We start from the raw sequence: 14,976 nt of genomic DNA on the forward strand, positions 1-14,976 counted from the left end.
GCATATGGAGAGAGTTGTAAGCAAATCAGAAAAAACAGGTTTCTGCCAACGCCGTAAGTGAATTCATCATGTTACTAAAGTTATCAGGCTTGTTTCTTCATTAAAATAGATCAGTACATCGTACAAGACATTTTTAAGCTTTTAAATTCACATATTGCATTAATTATGTTGCTCACACACAAAGAGAAGGACAAAACACAAAGTATGAATTTTGCCTTTGTTAAACTGATAGCATTAATGTTCATAATTATCTTATATTGTTTGTTTTTGTGTCATATCATTATTTTAGAGAACTTGTTTTGATTTCAATTTCAACACACAACAACCTGAGGTGTATATTTACAATTATTTCAAACAAATACACTAATCCATTCCGTGACGCCTGCGCTTCGTACTTGCTCTAATGTAGTCTGAAGTGGCAAAAAGCCCATTTATTTTGTATCTCAATTTAAAGTTAATGAAAGTTTCTCAGTAACATAATTCAGATGTAATATTTCTGTCCAGTCTCGCTGTGTTCCGACTTCTGGTTTGTGTTTCCACAGCATGAAGGTAAGATCTTGAACTGCTCGTTTTATAATCTACCTGGTAAACTGACATTTATGAAATTCCGTTTAAACATTACAATGCTCATGATAAGTTTAGTTCGCTCTACAATAAGTAAATCCAGTTCACCAGTTAATTACTCTTCAACATCTAGTATGCCATATAAATATACAGAGCTACCGCAAAAACGGATGTTCAAAGACAAATATCTAAGATGGCGGCTTGTTCGTAATGAGAGCTCCGACCGTTCCGTGAAGTTTACAAATTCGGACACTCGTGAGTATCTTCACCATCAAAACTTTTAATTCTCTGTTTTTAGAGTACCTTGTGATCCCTCTAAATGGCAAACCAACTTGGGTATTTGAACATGACCTCTCGGAATGTATTTAAAAGGTGTTTATGTAGGTTTGTGATGATTTTCTGCATTTTACTTGAAATAACATAATGCCTAATCTTAACCGTAAATGGTAATTATTTTTCACATTTGATTATTATTTTCCAGTCCTTGGATAACATCGCTAATTCCTGAGGTGATTGCTTCTATGATAGTTGTTGAGGTCCAGTCAGTGACGTTGAACGTGCAGTACCGCATTTAACCACACTCGCATCAAGCGAGTTAAAGTGTGTAAAAAGCTTAATTTCTTCAGCGATATTTGCTGAGTCTGGTATCTGAACGCAAGCAGAAATACTTTAACGATAAATAGTGAATGTTTCGTGATTAACAAAGACTAATAACGGAGATAAACAGTCTTTATTGTGCTCTGACTCTGTGCTCGTGTTTGATTGGCCGATGGACTCTGTACTCGTGTTTGATTGGCTGATGGACTCTGTACTCGTGTTTGTTTGGACGATGGTAAAAAAGGTTTTCATCTTGTTCTTTGTGAGAATCTCCGCGTTTCTCTCAGTCTCTGAGCGGGACATTATTCCTCGAGTGTGTGTGTGTAGTCTGAGGTGTTTCTCCTGATATCAGCCCGTGTCACCGTCATGGAGGTGTGTATCGCGCTGAGTGACTCCTCTAGCTCGAACCCTTCGTCAGTATCGCTTCTCGGCCTTTTGGCTAAGATCAAGTGTAGTATCTGTTCTTATCAGTTTAATATCTGATACGTCCCCTACCCGGGGACCATATATTAAATTGATTTTTGGATCAGGGAGATGGAATAGGGGCTTGCTCCGTCCACTCCACGCATCGACCTGGTATTGCAGTACCTCCAGGAACGGTGCACCCCCTCACGGGGAAAATTTGAAGGTAAACAAAGAAACATATAAACGAACATATTTTATTTATATATCTTCACAATATTATATATTAGATATATTTGACATTTATCGTAGTTTTATTTAGTTTGCGATGCTTATGCATGATCAGCAGTTTAGTCATCTGATGGGCAACTAAGGACTGATGATAATTTGTGCAGTTTGTAAGTTTCGCCACTAGAGGACGCTAACTCAAAAGCAAAACCGTAGTTTGGTGACGTTGTGAAGTGGCGTGTGGAATCATGGGAGTTGTAGTCTGATAATTTTTCTTTTCATTTTTTTTATGTCTGAATAAATTTAATATTTTAAAACCTTAGATTGTGTTTAATTCATTGTTATATGGTGTTTAAAAAAGTTATCTTCTTTAAAAAGCATGTTCTGGGAAGCAAAAATTGTTATCTGGGGTAGCATTAATCTACGATGTCAAATGCTTTTTAATTGATTAAATCATGTTTGTCCTATAGCTGTGTGGATTATTACATATATTATATTGAATAAACTATAGTAGATTTCTATTTTAATTGATACATGTTTGTCCCAGTTTCATCTTCGTTTTAAATGTATTTTTTGTATAAAAAACCTCATATTTCTCTTCATAGATGCAGCTTCCCAGTTAACACATAACGTTAGTTTTTGGTTCCCGTTTTGGTTATTTTTTTGGGAACCAAATACTAACGTTAGGGGAACGTTCTGTGTTAACTGGGAAGCTGCATCTATGAAGAGAAATATGAGTTTTTTTCTCATATTCATAATTATCCATAGTAAAACCATAGTTGGTTTTATTTTTATGTAACCATAAAATAACGTTCCCAGAACGTTGCAGGGTGGTTACTTTTAAATAACATAAAAATAACTTATAAAGAACATTCCCAAATGGTTATTTTTAAGTTGTTATTTTGCAACCATAAAACAACGTTCCCAGAACGTTGCTGGAAGGTTATTTTTTGAATAACCTAAAAATAACTTATAGAGAACGTTTCCTAATGGTTATTTTTAAGTTATTATTTTGCATAATTGACTGGAATCAATTGTAAGACTTAGTACCTCATACTGCCCTGTCACTGAACGGCACATCAGAGACCAAACGCTGCATATATATCTGTATCATGTCTTATAAGGGTACAGACAGAGAGTTAAAATACAATGGAAATCTGGACAAAATAATACAAATAAATAAACTATGTCATTAAGAGTGGAACACCATGTACTCAGCTCACTGAGGTTATAATTAAACAGGTTTTATTAAAATAGGAACAAACCAAAGTTTTCAAGATATTTTATCTGATTATCAAATAATTCCCTCCATCAATTCTACTTTTATGTAAATGCTGCGTGACTTTTACGTGTTTTAATCATAGACTGTAAAAAAAGATGGACGACGCCCCTTCGCTCTCTTCCATTGATGAGAACTGAAGCCGCCAGAGTCCCGATATGGCGCTGACATATTGGTTCTTGAGTCTGCGCAGTAGCGATCTCGGGACCAGACATGCGCAGTAGTGAGCAGGAAGTAAAGCCGCGAAATCAACGCTCCGCCCTCACTCTCGCAGAACGCACTCAGGGAGAGTGGATTCTGCACACTTTTTTAAAAATTGATTGCAGTACGACAAGAGGCTTGTTAAAATAAAGTAAATACAATCTCCTCAGTCCTCCGAAGATCCCGAAAAAAATGTCCGTTGGTGCTTCAGTGACTACTTCGCTCGAGAACCTGTCAATCACAGCTGTCAATCATGACGTTACACCACCGCATCACGTAACTAACTAAAAACCAACTTATTTTTGAAACAGACACTTGAACTTACATCAGCGTGATAAAAATGACAGCAAATTAAAGAAACCACCTTTGGAAAAAAGATATTTGAAGTGTAATTTAATTGTTTAGTTGGTCTCACGTCCCGTTGAATAACACGGGGAGGCGGGGCTTATGACCTATACTAGGACCAGTCACCGGGGGGCGATCGAGACGTTTTGGCTTCACTTTTCAGGGCTTGTGCGGCACGCTTGGTTTTAATGGGCGCGCGCTGAACATTCGAGTTGCATTTGAACTGGAGCTGAGGGCGTTACCATGGAAACGGGGCAGCAGCTCAACTGACACGAGCAGTAACTCCGTCTCTCACTGTTGTTTTCACTACTTTCAGGTAAGTTTAGTCCCCAAACTTACACAAATAGTACATACAAATGCTTCTGACACATTATTTAATGTAAATAACACGCTTCCGTTGAATATTTACTTTATAGAAATTATTTAGTGTCTTCGGGAAAAGTCCGCTAGCATCTCAACCGTTAACTGTTAACGTTACTAGCTAGAGGTAGGTTAACTTGAGCTGTAACTTTGGGCTTTTAATCACATCTTATGTGTATATATGAGAGATTTTGATAGTTTTGTAAAGGTATTGCTGGCAATTTTTCAATGTGTGAATGAAAGTAAACTAATTTATTTAACTTAAAAATATTCAATGGACGGTTAATTCATTGTTTTCACGTGACGTCACACGACTCACACCATTATAGGAACGCCCACCTGGAGGGCATTTGTCCCTAGTATTAACCATAGACTGTAAAAAATATGGACAAAGCGTCTGTGACGTCACCCATAGACTTTCTGAAGAACGGGTTTGAAGCCGTTTATGGGGGGTATGGGCGGCGCCATCTTGGAAAATCCTAACCCCGCCCACCTTCTGACGCAGCGCGCGTCACTCAGCTCGCTCTGCTACTCCGGTTATCTCTGTGTATATTTTAGGCAACGAAATATGTTATAAAACACCATACTAGCCTAACTCTTTTCGTTTTAATTTAAAGAAATCTTAAACATTATAGCCACACAAATGTGGTTCAGGAAACGCGTATTGATTATATTCACTGCACATAACGTTTGCCTATTTATAAAAAAAACTAAATATAAAACAGAAACCTGCCTCTTTTCGTTTTAAATATAATATAAAAATATTAAACATTTTAATATGGTCCAGGCAATATGTGCGTTTGTACTAAACAACAGATGTTGCAGTAAACAACATTACAGATCATATTCGTTGTATTAAAATTTAAAATGACAAAACTCAACCCAGTCTCTTTTTGTTAAATTTCACTTTTATCAATATTAGCTATTATAAAACCCGTTAGATATACACAAGACGAATTATATCTCATATTTAACCACTACAGAGACGCCAGAGTCAGCGGCAAACCTCATAACGACTAGCCGAGGAAAGGCTGCTCCAGGCGGGGTACATGAGCGTTGAGCGTCCGCTGATCACCTGCATCTCACAACTGGATACAATTTTCATAAATCTTTAAATAAACCACAGATTTGAGCTTTAAACAACTACATTCTCACCTGAAAAACTCTTAAAACTACATTTCATGATACAGAAACAGTAGTATTTCAACTGTGTTTAAAAATGGCGCTTCTTATGTTGTCATTCTCCTTGGTGCAGCCTAAGCTGTCAATCAAGCTGTCAATCAAAGTTAACCACGCCCTTATTTGTCATACATTTTATATCTAAATACGATCTAAACTAACGAGTTAGAAAAAAATTCACCCCCCTCACAGTTGTCAGGCACTCGGAAGCTATCGAAAAATACAATAAAAGTCCATGGGACCAACCTGTAAAAACATGAATTTATGCTGTGAAAACGGACATTTTAACATGGGGGCTATGGACATTTGCTCCCTTTTGGGACCTTCCTCTAGCGGATTTTCGATGTATTGCAGTTTTTCGCACTTCCGGGTAGGCTTCATTTTTCAGATTAGAATGTTGCCGCTTGGTATTAACATGAATGTCACGCAACCGCTTAAGGTCAGTTGAATAACCTATACCCAATTGTTATAATGTTCTTGCACCTTTTGCGCATGTTTGGAATGTGATGCATACCCCATGATTGTGTTTTTTTTTTTATCAACAATTAAACGATGGATCGACAAAAACATGGACTGTAGGCTGATTATTTATATATATTTACTGTTGTATTTTATTAAAGTAAAAAAGAGATGAATTTAGGTTAGTTGAACGTTAGAATAATGTTAGGGGAACGTTAATATAACGTTATGGGTAAGAATAACTTTATGGGAACCAAAAACTAATGTTCTGAGAACGTTAAGAAAACCTTCCTGGCTAACCAAAAACAACAAACCATAAAAAATAACGTTCTGGGAACCATAAACTAACGTTCTGAGAACGTTCTGGGAACCAAAAATTGTTAGCTGGGTTCATCTGAACACAGCAGAATCAAAACCTCAACGAAAAAAGCGTTTTTTTTTTTTGTCTCAATTAAAAATTAATAGCCTACTTATTATTATTCATACCTATAATTCCAAATTATAATTTTTGGGTCGCATAACAAAAGCATTATTGTTTTGGTGATAAATTATTTTATTATATTTGTAATAAAATAATTATTTTAATGATTAAAAATATATATTATATTTATTATATTAAATATTATATTTGAATATGTTCAGTGAAATGGGACATCTTCACACAGAGCATGTTAACTGCACATGCTCTTTGACCTTGCAAACAAACCACGCCCACGTGATGTCGTCACATCAGACTCGAATGCCAAGTATGTGACACAGCAAAATCTGGTGTCCGCTCATTTACAGCCACATTTCCAGCCACATTTCCAGATTAAACTCGACATTAACAGTCATGGCGAAGAATATGATGCTTTACTGGAGCTCTGGCTCTCCGCCGTGCTGGAGGGTCATGATCGCGCTGGAGGAGAAGAAACTGCAGGGATACAAACACAAACATTTGTCATTCGACAAGAAAGAGCACCAGTGTGCAGAAGTGAAGGCTCTCAATCCCAGAGTTCAGGTGCGTCTCAGACACACGCCTGTGGAGTGGGGTTTCTGTTTCTGCTGATTGCATTATGTGTTTACTGCAAATGGAACTTTAATAAAGAGACAAAACTTTTGACTAACTTTTGTTATAATATTGCACATTTATTATGATTATTTTTTGCAGGTTCCAACTTTCAAGCACGGAGACCTCATCGTGAACGAGTCTTTCGCCGCGTGTCTGTATCTGGAGGTAAATCAGTGTCATAAACAGTTCCTCAATCCTTCGTAGAAATAAACCTGTGTCCAATTTTAACAAACACAATCCAAAAGTGTTATAATTCTTATTAATAAGAAAATAATATGCTCAGTAAAAAAAGAGACATATTTATGACATTATTAATTATCTCATAATTGAGATGAAAAAGTAGAAATCATAACTTTGTATGTCATTATTTTGACGTTGTATGTCATAATTCCGGCTTTTAATGTCATAGTTATGACTGTTCATGTCATGATTTCTGCTTAGTATGTCAATTTCAACTGCATTATTATGAATATGCAAGGCAAAGTTTTGACTTTTCATCTCATAATTATGGATTAGTATATCATAATATCGTCTTTTTATGTCATATTTTTATTGATGTTTTTTTTATGTGGTGAAAATGGGCTTTCATACTAGACGGTTAAGGGCCATTCAGAAAAAATCTAAAAAGATCTCTATATTTCTATTAGGGCTGTGCAACAGTTAATCGCATCCAGAATAAAAGTTTGTGTTTACATAATATATGTGTGTGTACTGTGTATAATTATTTTGAATAAATACACACACATGCATGTATGCATGCGTTCCCCTGAGAACTTTTGCATGCATTCGCTCATAATAGAATGCAAAGGTTTTGTGAGCGAACGCACATTTACTCGCAGAACCCGTTTTGTGAAAGACATTAAAATATATTTTAAACTCCCATTATATTTGTGCATTACTATGTCAGTTTAGGGGCTCTGGAACAAAAAAAACTTTCTCCGGTTTTATACAAACACAGTGCATGAAAACAGTCATGAAACTCTAGATTGCGCAGGCTGATCGGTTCTTAACTCAATCTACTTGCAATCACATCATTCTCTATAAGGCACAGCTGATTGGTTCCTGCTGTATCAGTAGCCAATGAGCTCGCTGCTCAACCTTCAAATACTGATCATGATTTGCTCTAGCAGTGCAGTGCTTTCAGAAACCCTCCTCCTTCCCCAGCTCCACCTGTGTAAATCTGCTACGGGTAATTCATGTACGCTATATATTGTCGCGTGTGTGTATTGGCAGTAGCAGGTCCTGTAGTTGATGGGAAGGTTTTTGTGTTTCGATATCTCTTCTTCATTACCATCTTAGGATAGTTACAAATGGACATTTTTACTTAAAACTCCCAAGAAAAATATAAAAGAAATGTTTCTGGTTTCTAGAGTGCGTTCAAGTCTCAAGGAGCCCATCTGATCCCAGATGATCCAGCCGAACAGGCGCTCGTCTACCAGCGCATGTTCGAGACCGAGAACCTGCAGCAGAAAATGTGTAAGTGATTTAAATCATGAATGTACATTTAATGCTGCACGACGACTCATTTCTCCTAGTCGGTTTTCACCCCCCTAAAGCTTACGGTGCATGTCCACTGGCGCGGAGCGGAGCGAGCGTTTTCAATTCATTCCTATGGAAGTCGAGCTTCAGTGCATTTTGCATTTTGGGCATTTCGCGCAGTGCATTTTGGGATTGACAGCGGACCGGAGAAAGCGTTGAGAGCGACCGAGAGCGTCAAAAGGTTGGGCAGTTCTCGACTTTATGCAAATATCAAGCGAAAAACGCGGTCGGCAGCCAATTGCTGTGAGGTTCGGGATGTGACGTCTGTTTTGAGAGTTTAAAAATATGCAAATTATGGCGGAGTTTATGCTGAATTTAGTGCGTAAATCATTTTGTTTACAAATTAGACGCTTTGCGGTTGTTATATATGTTAAAGATTTTATTTTGGATGTGTTCATTGTGATTATATTGGCTGGGTTTATAAAAGTTTAGAAATTTTAAAGGATATCTTTGCTTTGTGCATTTGGAAATAAAGCTTGTCTATTTCTAAATGTAATCGCGTGCATCGCTGATGATTATACTGTCCATGTGTAGAAAAACACTTAGATTAAACACACTCGCAACAGACACACCCCAAAGCGGAGACGTTACAGCGTTGCCAGCGGCACTGAGCGGAGTTTTGCCGCTGTAGTGGACACGCACCATAAATGGTGCGTTCACACCAAACGCGAATAGAGCGTCTGGCGCGAGTGATTTCAATGTTAAGTCAATGCAAAGACGCGTTTACGCGCGTCTGGAGGTCCTGCAGCGCGAATGAGGCGTTTAGAGAGCGTGTGGCGCGTTACGCGCAAATTATTTTATTTGGTGCTTTTTGTGCATTCACATGTTTGACGCGAATTCGCGTCTGACGCCGAGTTGAAAAATCTGAACTTTGGCGTCAGTTCGCGCCGCGCCAACCAATCAGGAGCCTGCTTGCTAACATGTAAATCTTTAATCACATAAAAACTTGATTTCAATGAGACATTCATTTTGTATTGAATGCTATTTATTCCATATCTAAATCCAGATTATATGAAACATTATTATTCTAATGTACAGACAACCAACATACTTCAGTGTATAAGAATAGTTCGTGTCTGGACAGTGTTGTGTGAGAAGAAAAAAAAAATCACAAGACAGGTTAATTACTTTTGGAGGCTGGCTCCATTTATCATCAATACAAAAATAAATGACAGATTATGTGGGTGAGGGCGAGGGTGATCCTCGCTCCTGATAGCGGCCGTCATCCAGGCGCAGCTCCTGGAGCAAATGGTGAAACTCGCCAAACTGGGTAAGCCTCCGGAGGGTCTCGGTGGACCCAAGTACGGCGACGATGACCCCTGTGCCGCTGTTCTGCTTTCCAAAGCAAATACAGAGCGGTGACTCTCTCGAGGAATGCTCGATCAACATCAGCCATTTTGCAAACAGACAACCGCCTAGCACTTGCCCCGCCCACAAGAAGCGGATTTCGCTCTGGACGCGCGAATGGATTCAAAATGTTCAAGCGTCCAACAAGATGTGGTAGACGCGAATTTGACGCGCTATTCGCATTTGGTGTGAACGCACAGTAACAGGTCGAAACTCTTCATGGGTTCAACATTTCATTCAGAAACGTTCAGCGGTTTTGATTTATAGCTGTTTGATGATCACGTAATAATTTACATGTGCGTCAGCAAAGCTTCTATCGCTTGTTTCAGCTTCTTCTTTGTGTTTTGATCCTGAGATTCAGTACTCTTTCAGATGATGTGTAATAGCGCCCCCTACCGTATAACAGTGGAAACATGGGTTGTTGGAAAATTGGCGGGGAAAGAGTTAACGTGTCACGTGTGTCTTTGGCATCAAACAATGTGCATGGATATATTAATAAAATTAATTTCAACATTTAGCCTATAGTATTATACAGTATTAGCCTCTTCATATAAGCTTTCACAGGTCTTTAACAGTAAGAACAATAACGGATCTCTACTCAGATCTTCATCTGGTTCAAAATAGTTTATAATAGAAATTAATGTAGTTTATTCGCTATCATCGTCCTCCTGCCTCATGCTCTCTTTGCTCACAGTTTGCATTAAGAAAACAAACGTGTCGTCATGGTTCTTGCACTCGATGATGTCCAACAGCGCTTTAAGTGGTTAGCAGTTTCACTCTGAGCAGACGACAGTCAGCCGGTTATTCTGTGTTACTCTTGTGTGTGCAGACGACGTGGCCTTCTACGAGTGGTACATCCCTGAGGGAGAGCGACACGAATCGGCCCTGAAGAGGAATAAAGAGAATCTCGTCACCGAACTCAAACTGTGGGACGGATACTTGGAGAAGGTTGTGTTTTAACAGGGATTCTCCGATTGATCGGCATCGGCCGATAATCGAATTCTCTGACTCGATCGCTAGTAGCGTTGCCCTCGACTAAAGATTTTTCTAGTCGACTGTTAGTCATTCATTTAAGCGATTAGTCGACTTATCGCACTTGTATATTAATAAGCCAAATCATAATAATGAGCCTTTAATTGCCTACATAGCCTAATCAGCGCTCACACGCACACATAAAGCCACAGCGCACCAGCAAACCTCATGATTATGACTGGGAGACTGTCTGAACATTTTAATAATTTATTATTAATTTATTTTCGGCTGCAGTGATGAATCTCCGCATTAGTGCACACACCTATATGCACGTTTCATAACATAATCTGAGAATATTTGTTTTCCTTTTGAATCGGTTCATTTAAAAATAGACATTTCAATCTTTTGATAGATGCATTTCTCATGTCTGAGTGGAAAGTTCACGCTGAGTTTCGGTTTATTTTGCTCAAGTTCACAGAGACCGGAACGGCAGAAAGCGCATCCTGATTGTTTTCTTTATTTTACAAAAGCACAACGTTTAGTTATTGTGAGTGCACACAAATAACATGAGTCCGTTCTAGGCTACTCTTGATGTAAGAGAGTATGTTAAGTGAAATGCAAGTGTCGTGCAGCAAGAGCGCTAATAGCTTCTAGGGCTGTCACTTTTTATTCGATATTCGAATATGCATTCGAACATGACGTGAAATAACCGTAATCGAACTATAAATAAACTATCCAATTTTTAAAGTGCCATGTGTAGCGCATTTTTTACAGTCTATGATTAGACCGTTTGTTTTTATTTTATTGTTTGCCATTTCATCCAGTAGCAGGCGCTCTAAACGTATTGTAGCGTAGGCCCATGACCAAATCAAGCGAAAAATAGCCAACAGCCACCCTGTTTTGAAAATGGAAGATAACGCACTGAACGGCCAGCCTGAGCGGACAATTACGACCCCAACTCATCTAAAAAGTAGCCTATGTTACAAAACCTATGTTACTACTTTTTAGTGTCTGGAAATATTTTGGGTTCTACACCGTTAAAGATAAGGTAGTTTGCCGAATTTGCAAAAAACGGTTTACCTACGCATCCTCGGCATACAATCTTCGCGCTCACCTGTCAAGTTACCGTCCAAATGAGGCAGCGGAGTCAGAAACAGAGCAGACGGCCAGAGGATCGCCAGGCGTCCAACATCGTATGACTGCATACTGTCCTGCACAACCGGTCGGCACCTTTTTTTCCATGTAACCTAATTTTGTGATTGGCTATGCATAGTGGCACTTCATATAGATTAAGTTGATAACCTGCTGTTTCAAACATTAAGTCAAACATTTTTTTTTTTTGAGTTCTGTTTATGACTGTCAGACTGTTAATAAATTTGTGAATGTCCGTTACGGTGTTTTTTTTTTTTCGTAGATATTCGAATATATTGCTTGATATTTGATATCCGTTCGAATTAGATTTTTCTCAAAAGTGACAGCCCTAATAGCTTCCACACTTAGATATGAGCCTAATAATCGGCTAGCGCACATTTATCTAGGTTAGCATTATAGCGAGCGGCCATGTAAAGTTGCTACTACTTGCATGTTTCAAATAATAAGCCATATTTAAGCTCGATAGATGATAGGCAATATGGATTTTCCTGTCTGATTACCACAAGTACCCGCCGTTAACGATCTGTCCCTCACAGATTACGCATAATAACGCAACTTGTAGCTCAAACAGTAGAGCGTTAGCGCTTGCAACGCCAAGGTCATGGGTTCAATTCCCAGGGAAAGCAAGAACTGATAAGAATGTAAATGTGTGCCTAGAAATGCAATGTAAGTCGCTTTGGATAAAAGCGTCTGCCAAATGCATAAATGTAAATGACGAACCGACTAATACAATTTTTGTTCAACTAAGCCTCTTCTAGTCGATTATTAGCGGGCAGCCCTAATCGATAGTCTCACGATCTCATGAAACGATTCCAACGTGACGACGTCAAACTTTAGCGCAATAGACCCTTTTCATGTTCTAAAGAAATATCAGGAGCATTGGCTAAAGGATTTAATACAACAAACCAGATTCGCTGCCTCTTTCATTCGTTCTTATTGAAATTAATTGCATTATGAATGCCATAAATGGAGGATAACTATTGCCAAATGCCATAACTATTATCATCAACCTTTGACCATTGAACTTGAACCCTTATTGTTCTCCTAATAAACTCGATCTCTTTTGTTGGTCAGATGGGTAAAGGGTCGTTCCTCGCCGGCAAGAACTTCACCATGGCGGACGTGGTTTGTTTCCCAGTTATCGCATATTTCCCACGACTTCAGTGAGTGAAATCACTATCAATCCTTCTCCTTAGATGGCACGTTTAATCATAATGTCAACTTAAGGTTTAATGTTTGATCTGTTAGACTGGTTTAATGTTTGATCTGTCTGTCTGGTTAACAGCTGTCCTAAAGAGAGATGTCCCAGACTGATGGAGTATTATGAAATGGTGAAAGACCGTCCCAGTATTAAAGCCAGCTGGCCTCTGGAATGGCTGGATGATCCCGAGGGTCAGGATACACTGAAGGACCTGTGAGGAACATCGAGACGTCCTCAACACCTCTGGATCATCACAGAATCAGATTAATATTGCATAAAGTTCAGCTTTGATGTATTCAGTAATTGCATGTGATGTTTTCTAACAGTCCTTTATGCAAGAAATGTTTCAGAAGTCTCTCTTACTAATCAATTTTACACCTACAACTGTTAAATCACAACTCTTGTCTTGTTTACATCGCTGCACCTTTCATGTTGTCTGACGTTTTCAGCATCTGTTCTGTCAGGCCGCTTCATTTGTGAACTTTATTTTATACAGTTTCTAAAGATGAATGTTGTTATCGTCTGTAATGGCAGATTAACCCCAGACAGCAACAATGTGGGCCGGATCTGGGCCGACACTATTGTTGTCTGTTGTTTGGGATTAATAAAGTTTTGTCCTGTTCAGTCAAGCTGAGGAAAATATTTACCATCATTACAAGATATAAAAAAATGGTTCCGTTTTAAATTATTAGCACAAAACGCCAGCTGGCTTTACAACCTTTGAAAGGTTTTCCATGTATGAAATTTATTCACAGACATTAAAAAAATGAAAGAAAAGAAAAAGAAAAGTAGGATATCAGTATAAGTACTTCCTGCAATGTTCCCAGAAAGTTCGTTTAAAAATAAAAATAAAAAAAATACAAAGAAAGTTCCCAGAAAGTTCTTATTTGGTTACAAAAAAATTGAAATCACACAATGATTCTTGTGTGCTGCTAAAACCTGACTGAGAAATGTTTGAATAAAATACGTTTAAAAGAATTGGGGAGCCAATGCTCATTTTAAGGCAAAATCAGCTTTAATGAAACGTACAGTAACATAAATCTGAGATATGAAAGCGCATCTTCCACAAGAACACAGTCATCATGATCATACATTAAGTGACACCTACACCTATAGTCAGACATGGGCAGTATTTCAATTAAATGTATTTTAAATACGTATTTAATTACTTTAGTGTATTTTGTCATTTGTATTTTGCAGGTGTGGAAAAAATAAAATGTAGTTTGTAACAAAATATTTTGAGGGAGTGTATTTAGAGTATTTCAAATACTTAAATACTTAAGAAAAATCACCATATGCTTATCACCATAGTAAACGATTTTGCCATATTTTCGGTCTGATGTTGGCAATGGCAATGTCCAGGTTAGATGCACGAAAATCACGTGACACCCTGTAGACCGGGCTCCCTCCAAGAAGTGAATAAGTTTTGAACCCCTACGGGTGACGTCACGGACACTACGTCCATATTTTTTTACAGTCTATGTTTTGAACACAGGAGAAGAATTGGCGCTGCTCCTCTTAAAAATGGCATTAAAGGGATAGTTCACCCAAAAATAAAACTTTTGTCACCCTTTTATTGTCCCAAACCTGTATGAGTTTCCTTCTTCTGCTGAACACAAAAAAAGATATTTTGAAGAATGTCTGTAATCAAACAGTTGACAGTAGCCTAGCCATTGACTTCCATAGTATTTTTCAATGGCTTCCGTCAACTGTCTGGTTACCAACATTCTTCAAAATATCTTATTTTTATTTCAACAGAAGAAAGAAACTCATACAGGTTTGGGACAACATACGGATAAGTAAATGATGACAGAATTTTCCTTTTTGGGTGAACTTACTATCCCTTTAAGGTAAAGTGTTTTGTGAAAAATATACAGTCTACACACACACATATTGCACACTGAACAGCATTATAGAGAAAAAAATTGTGCCTTATGAGATCAATGCACTGTGTTGTCTTTCATAAAAGGACATCATACCTATTATGAAACAGCGCGTCTGTCGTAACTCCACTGAAATCTCCATGCTAAGCAAGCGTTCACAATATAACATCCATCTGCAGGTTTTATACGTTTTTAAACGTATTACATATGAGAAATA

At 38.1% G+C, this 14,976-nt stretch overlaps 1 protein-coding gene across 3 annotated transcripts; it reads left to right on the forward strand.

Annotated features, from left to right (window-relative positions):
* The first annotated feature begins 736 nt into the window (after positions 1–736).
* On the forward strand, positions 737–13,505 carry LOC311093505 (glutathione S-transferase A-like). Of its 3 annotated transcripts, XM_084130965.1 has the most exons (8): positions 3,860–3,932; positions 4,033–4,089; positions 6,280–6,614; positions 6,765–6,830; positions 8,036–8,141; positions 10,381–10,499; positions 12,750–12,838; positions 12,961–13,505. In XM_084130965.1, exons 3-8 carry the CDS (start codon positions 6,447–6,449, stop codon positions 13,091–13,093), a joined length of 681 nt encoding a protein of 226 aa, XP_083987091.1. In that variant the 5' UTR covers positions 3,860–3,932; positions 4,033–4,089; positions 6,280–6,446; the 3' UTR covers positions 13,094–13,505. The 3 variants fall into 3 exon arrangements, with proteins under 3 accessions (XP_083987092.1, XP_083987090.1, XP_083987091.1); XM_084130966.1 differs by lacking the exons at positions 3,860–3,932; positions 4,033–4,089 and adding an exon at positions 737–819; XM_084130964.1 differs by lacking the exon at positions 4,033–4,089 and having other exon boundaries at positions 3,833–3,932.
* Positions 13,506–14,976: the final 1,471 nt, after the last annotated feature.

Source organism: Abramis brama (assembly GCF_963993115.1).
Source record: "Abramis brama genome assembly, chromosome: 12".
NCBI lineage: Eukaryota > Metazoa > Chordata > Actinopteri > Cypriniformes > Leuciscidae > Abramis > Abramis brama.

What these genes read in the sequence shown, in the direction of transcription:
- LOC311093505 (XM_084130966.1), top strand. Translation starts at nt 6,447, where the DNA reads ATGGCGAAGAATATGATGCTTTACTGGAGCTCTGGCTCTCCGCCGTGC. An exon ending in CTCTCAATCCCAGAGTTCAG is followed by an intron (nt 6,615 to 6,764) that starts GTGCGTCTCAGA and finishes TATTTTTTGCAG; the next exon opens with GTTCCAACTTTCAAGCACGG. An exon ending in CCGCGTGTCTGTATCTGGAG is followed by an intron (nt 6,831 to 8,035) that starts GTAAATCAGTGT and finishes TCTGGTTTCTAG; the next exon opens with AGTGCGTTCAAGTCTCAAGG.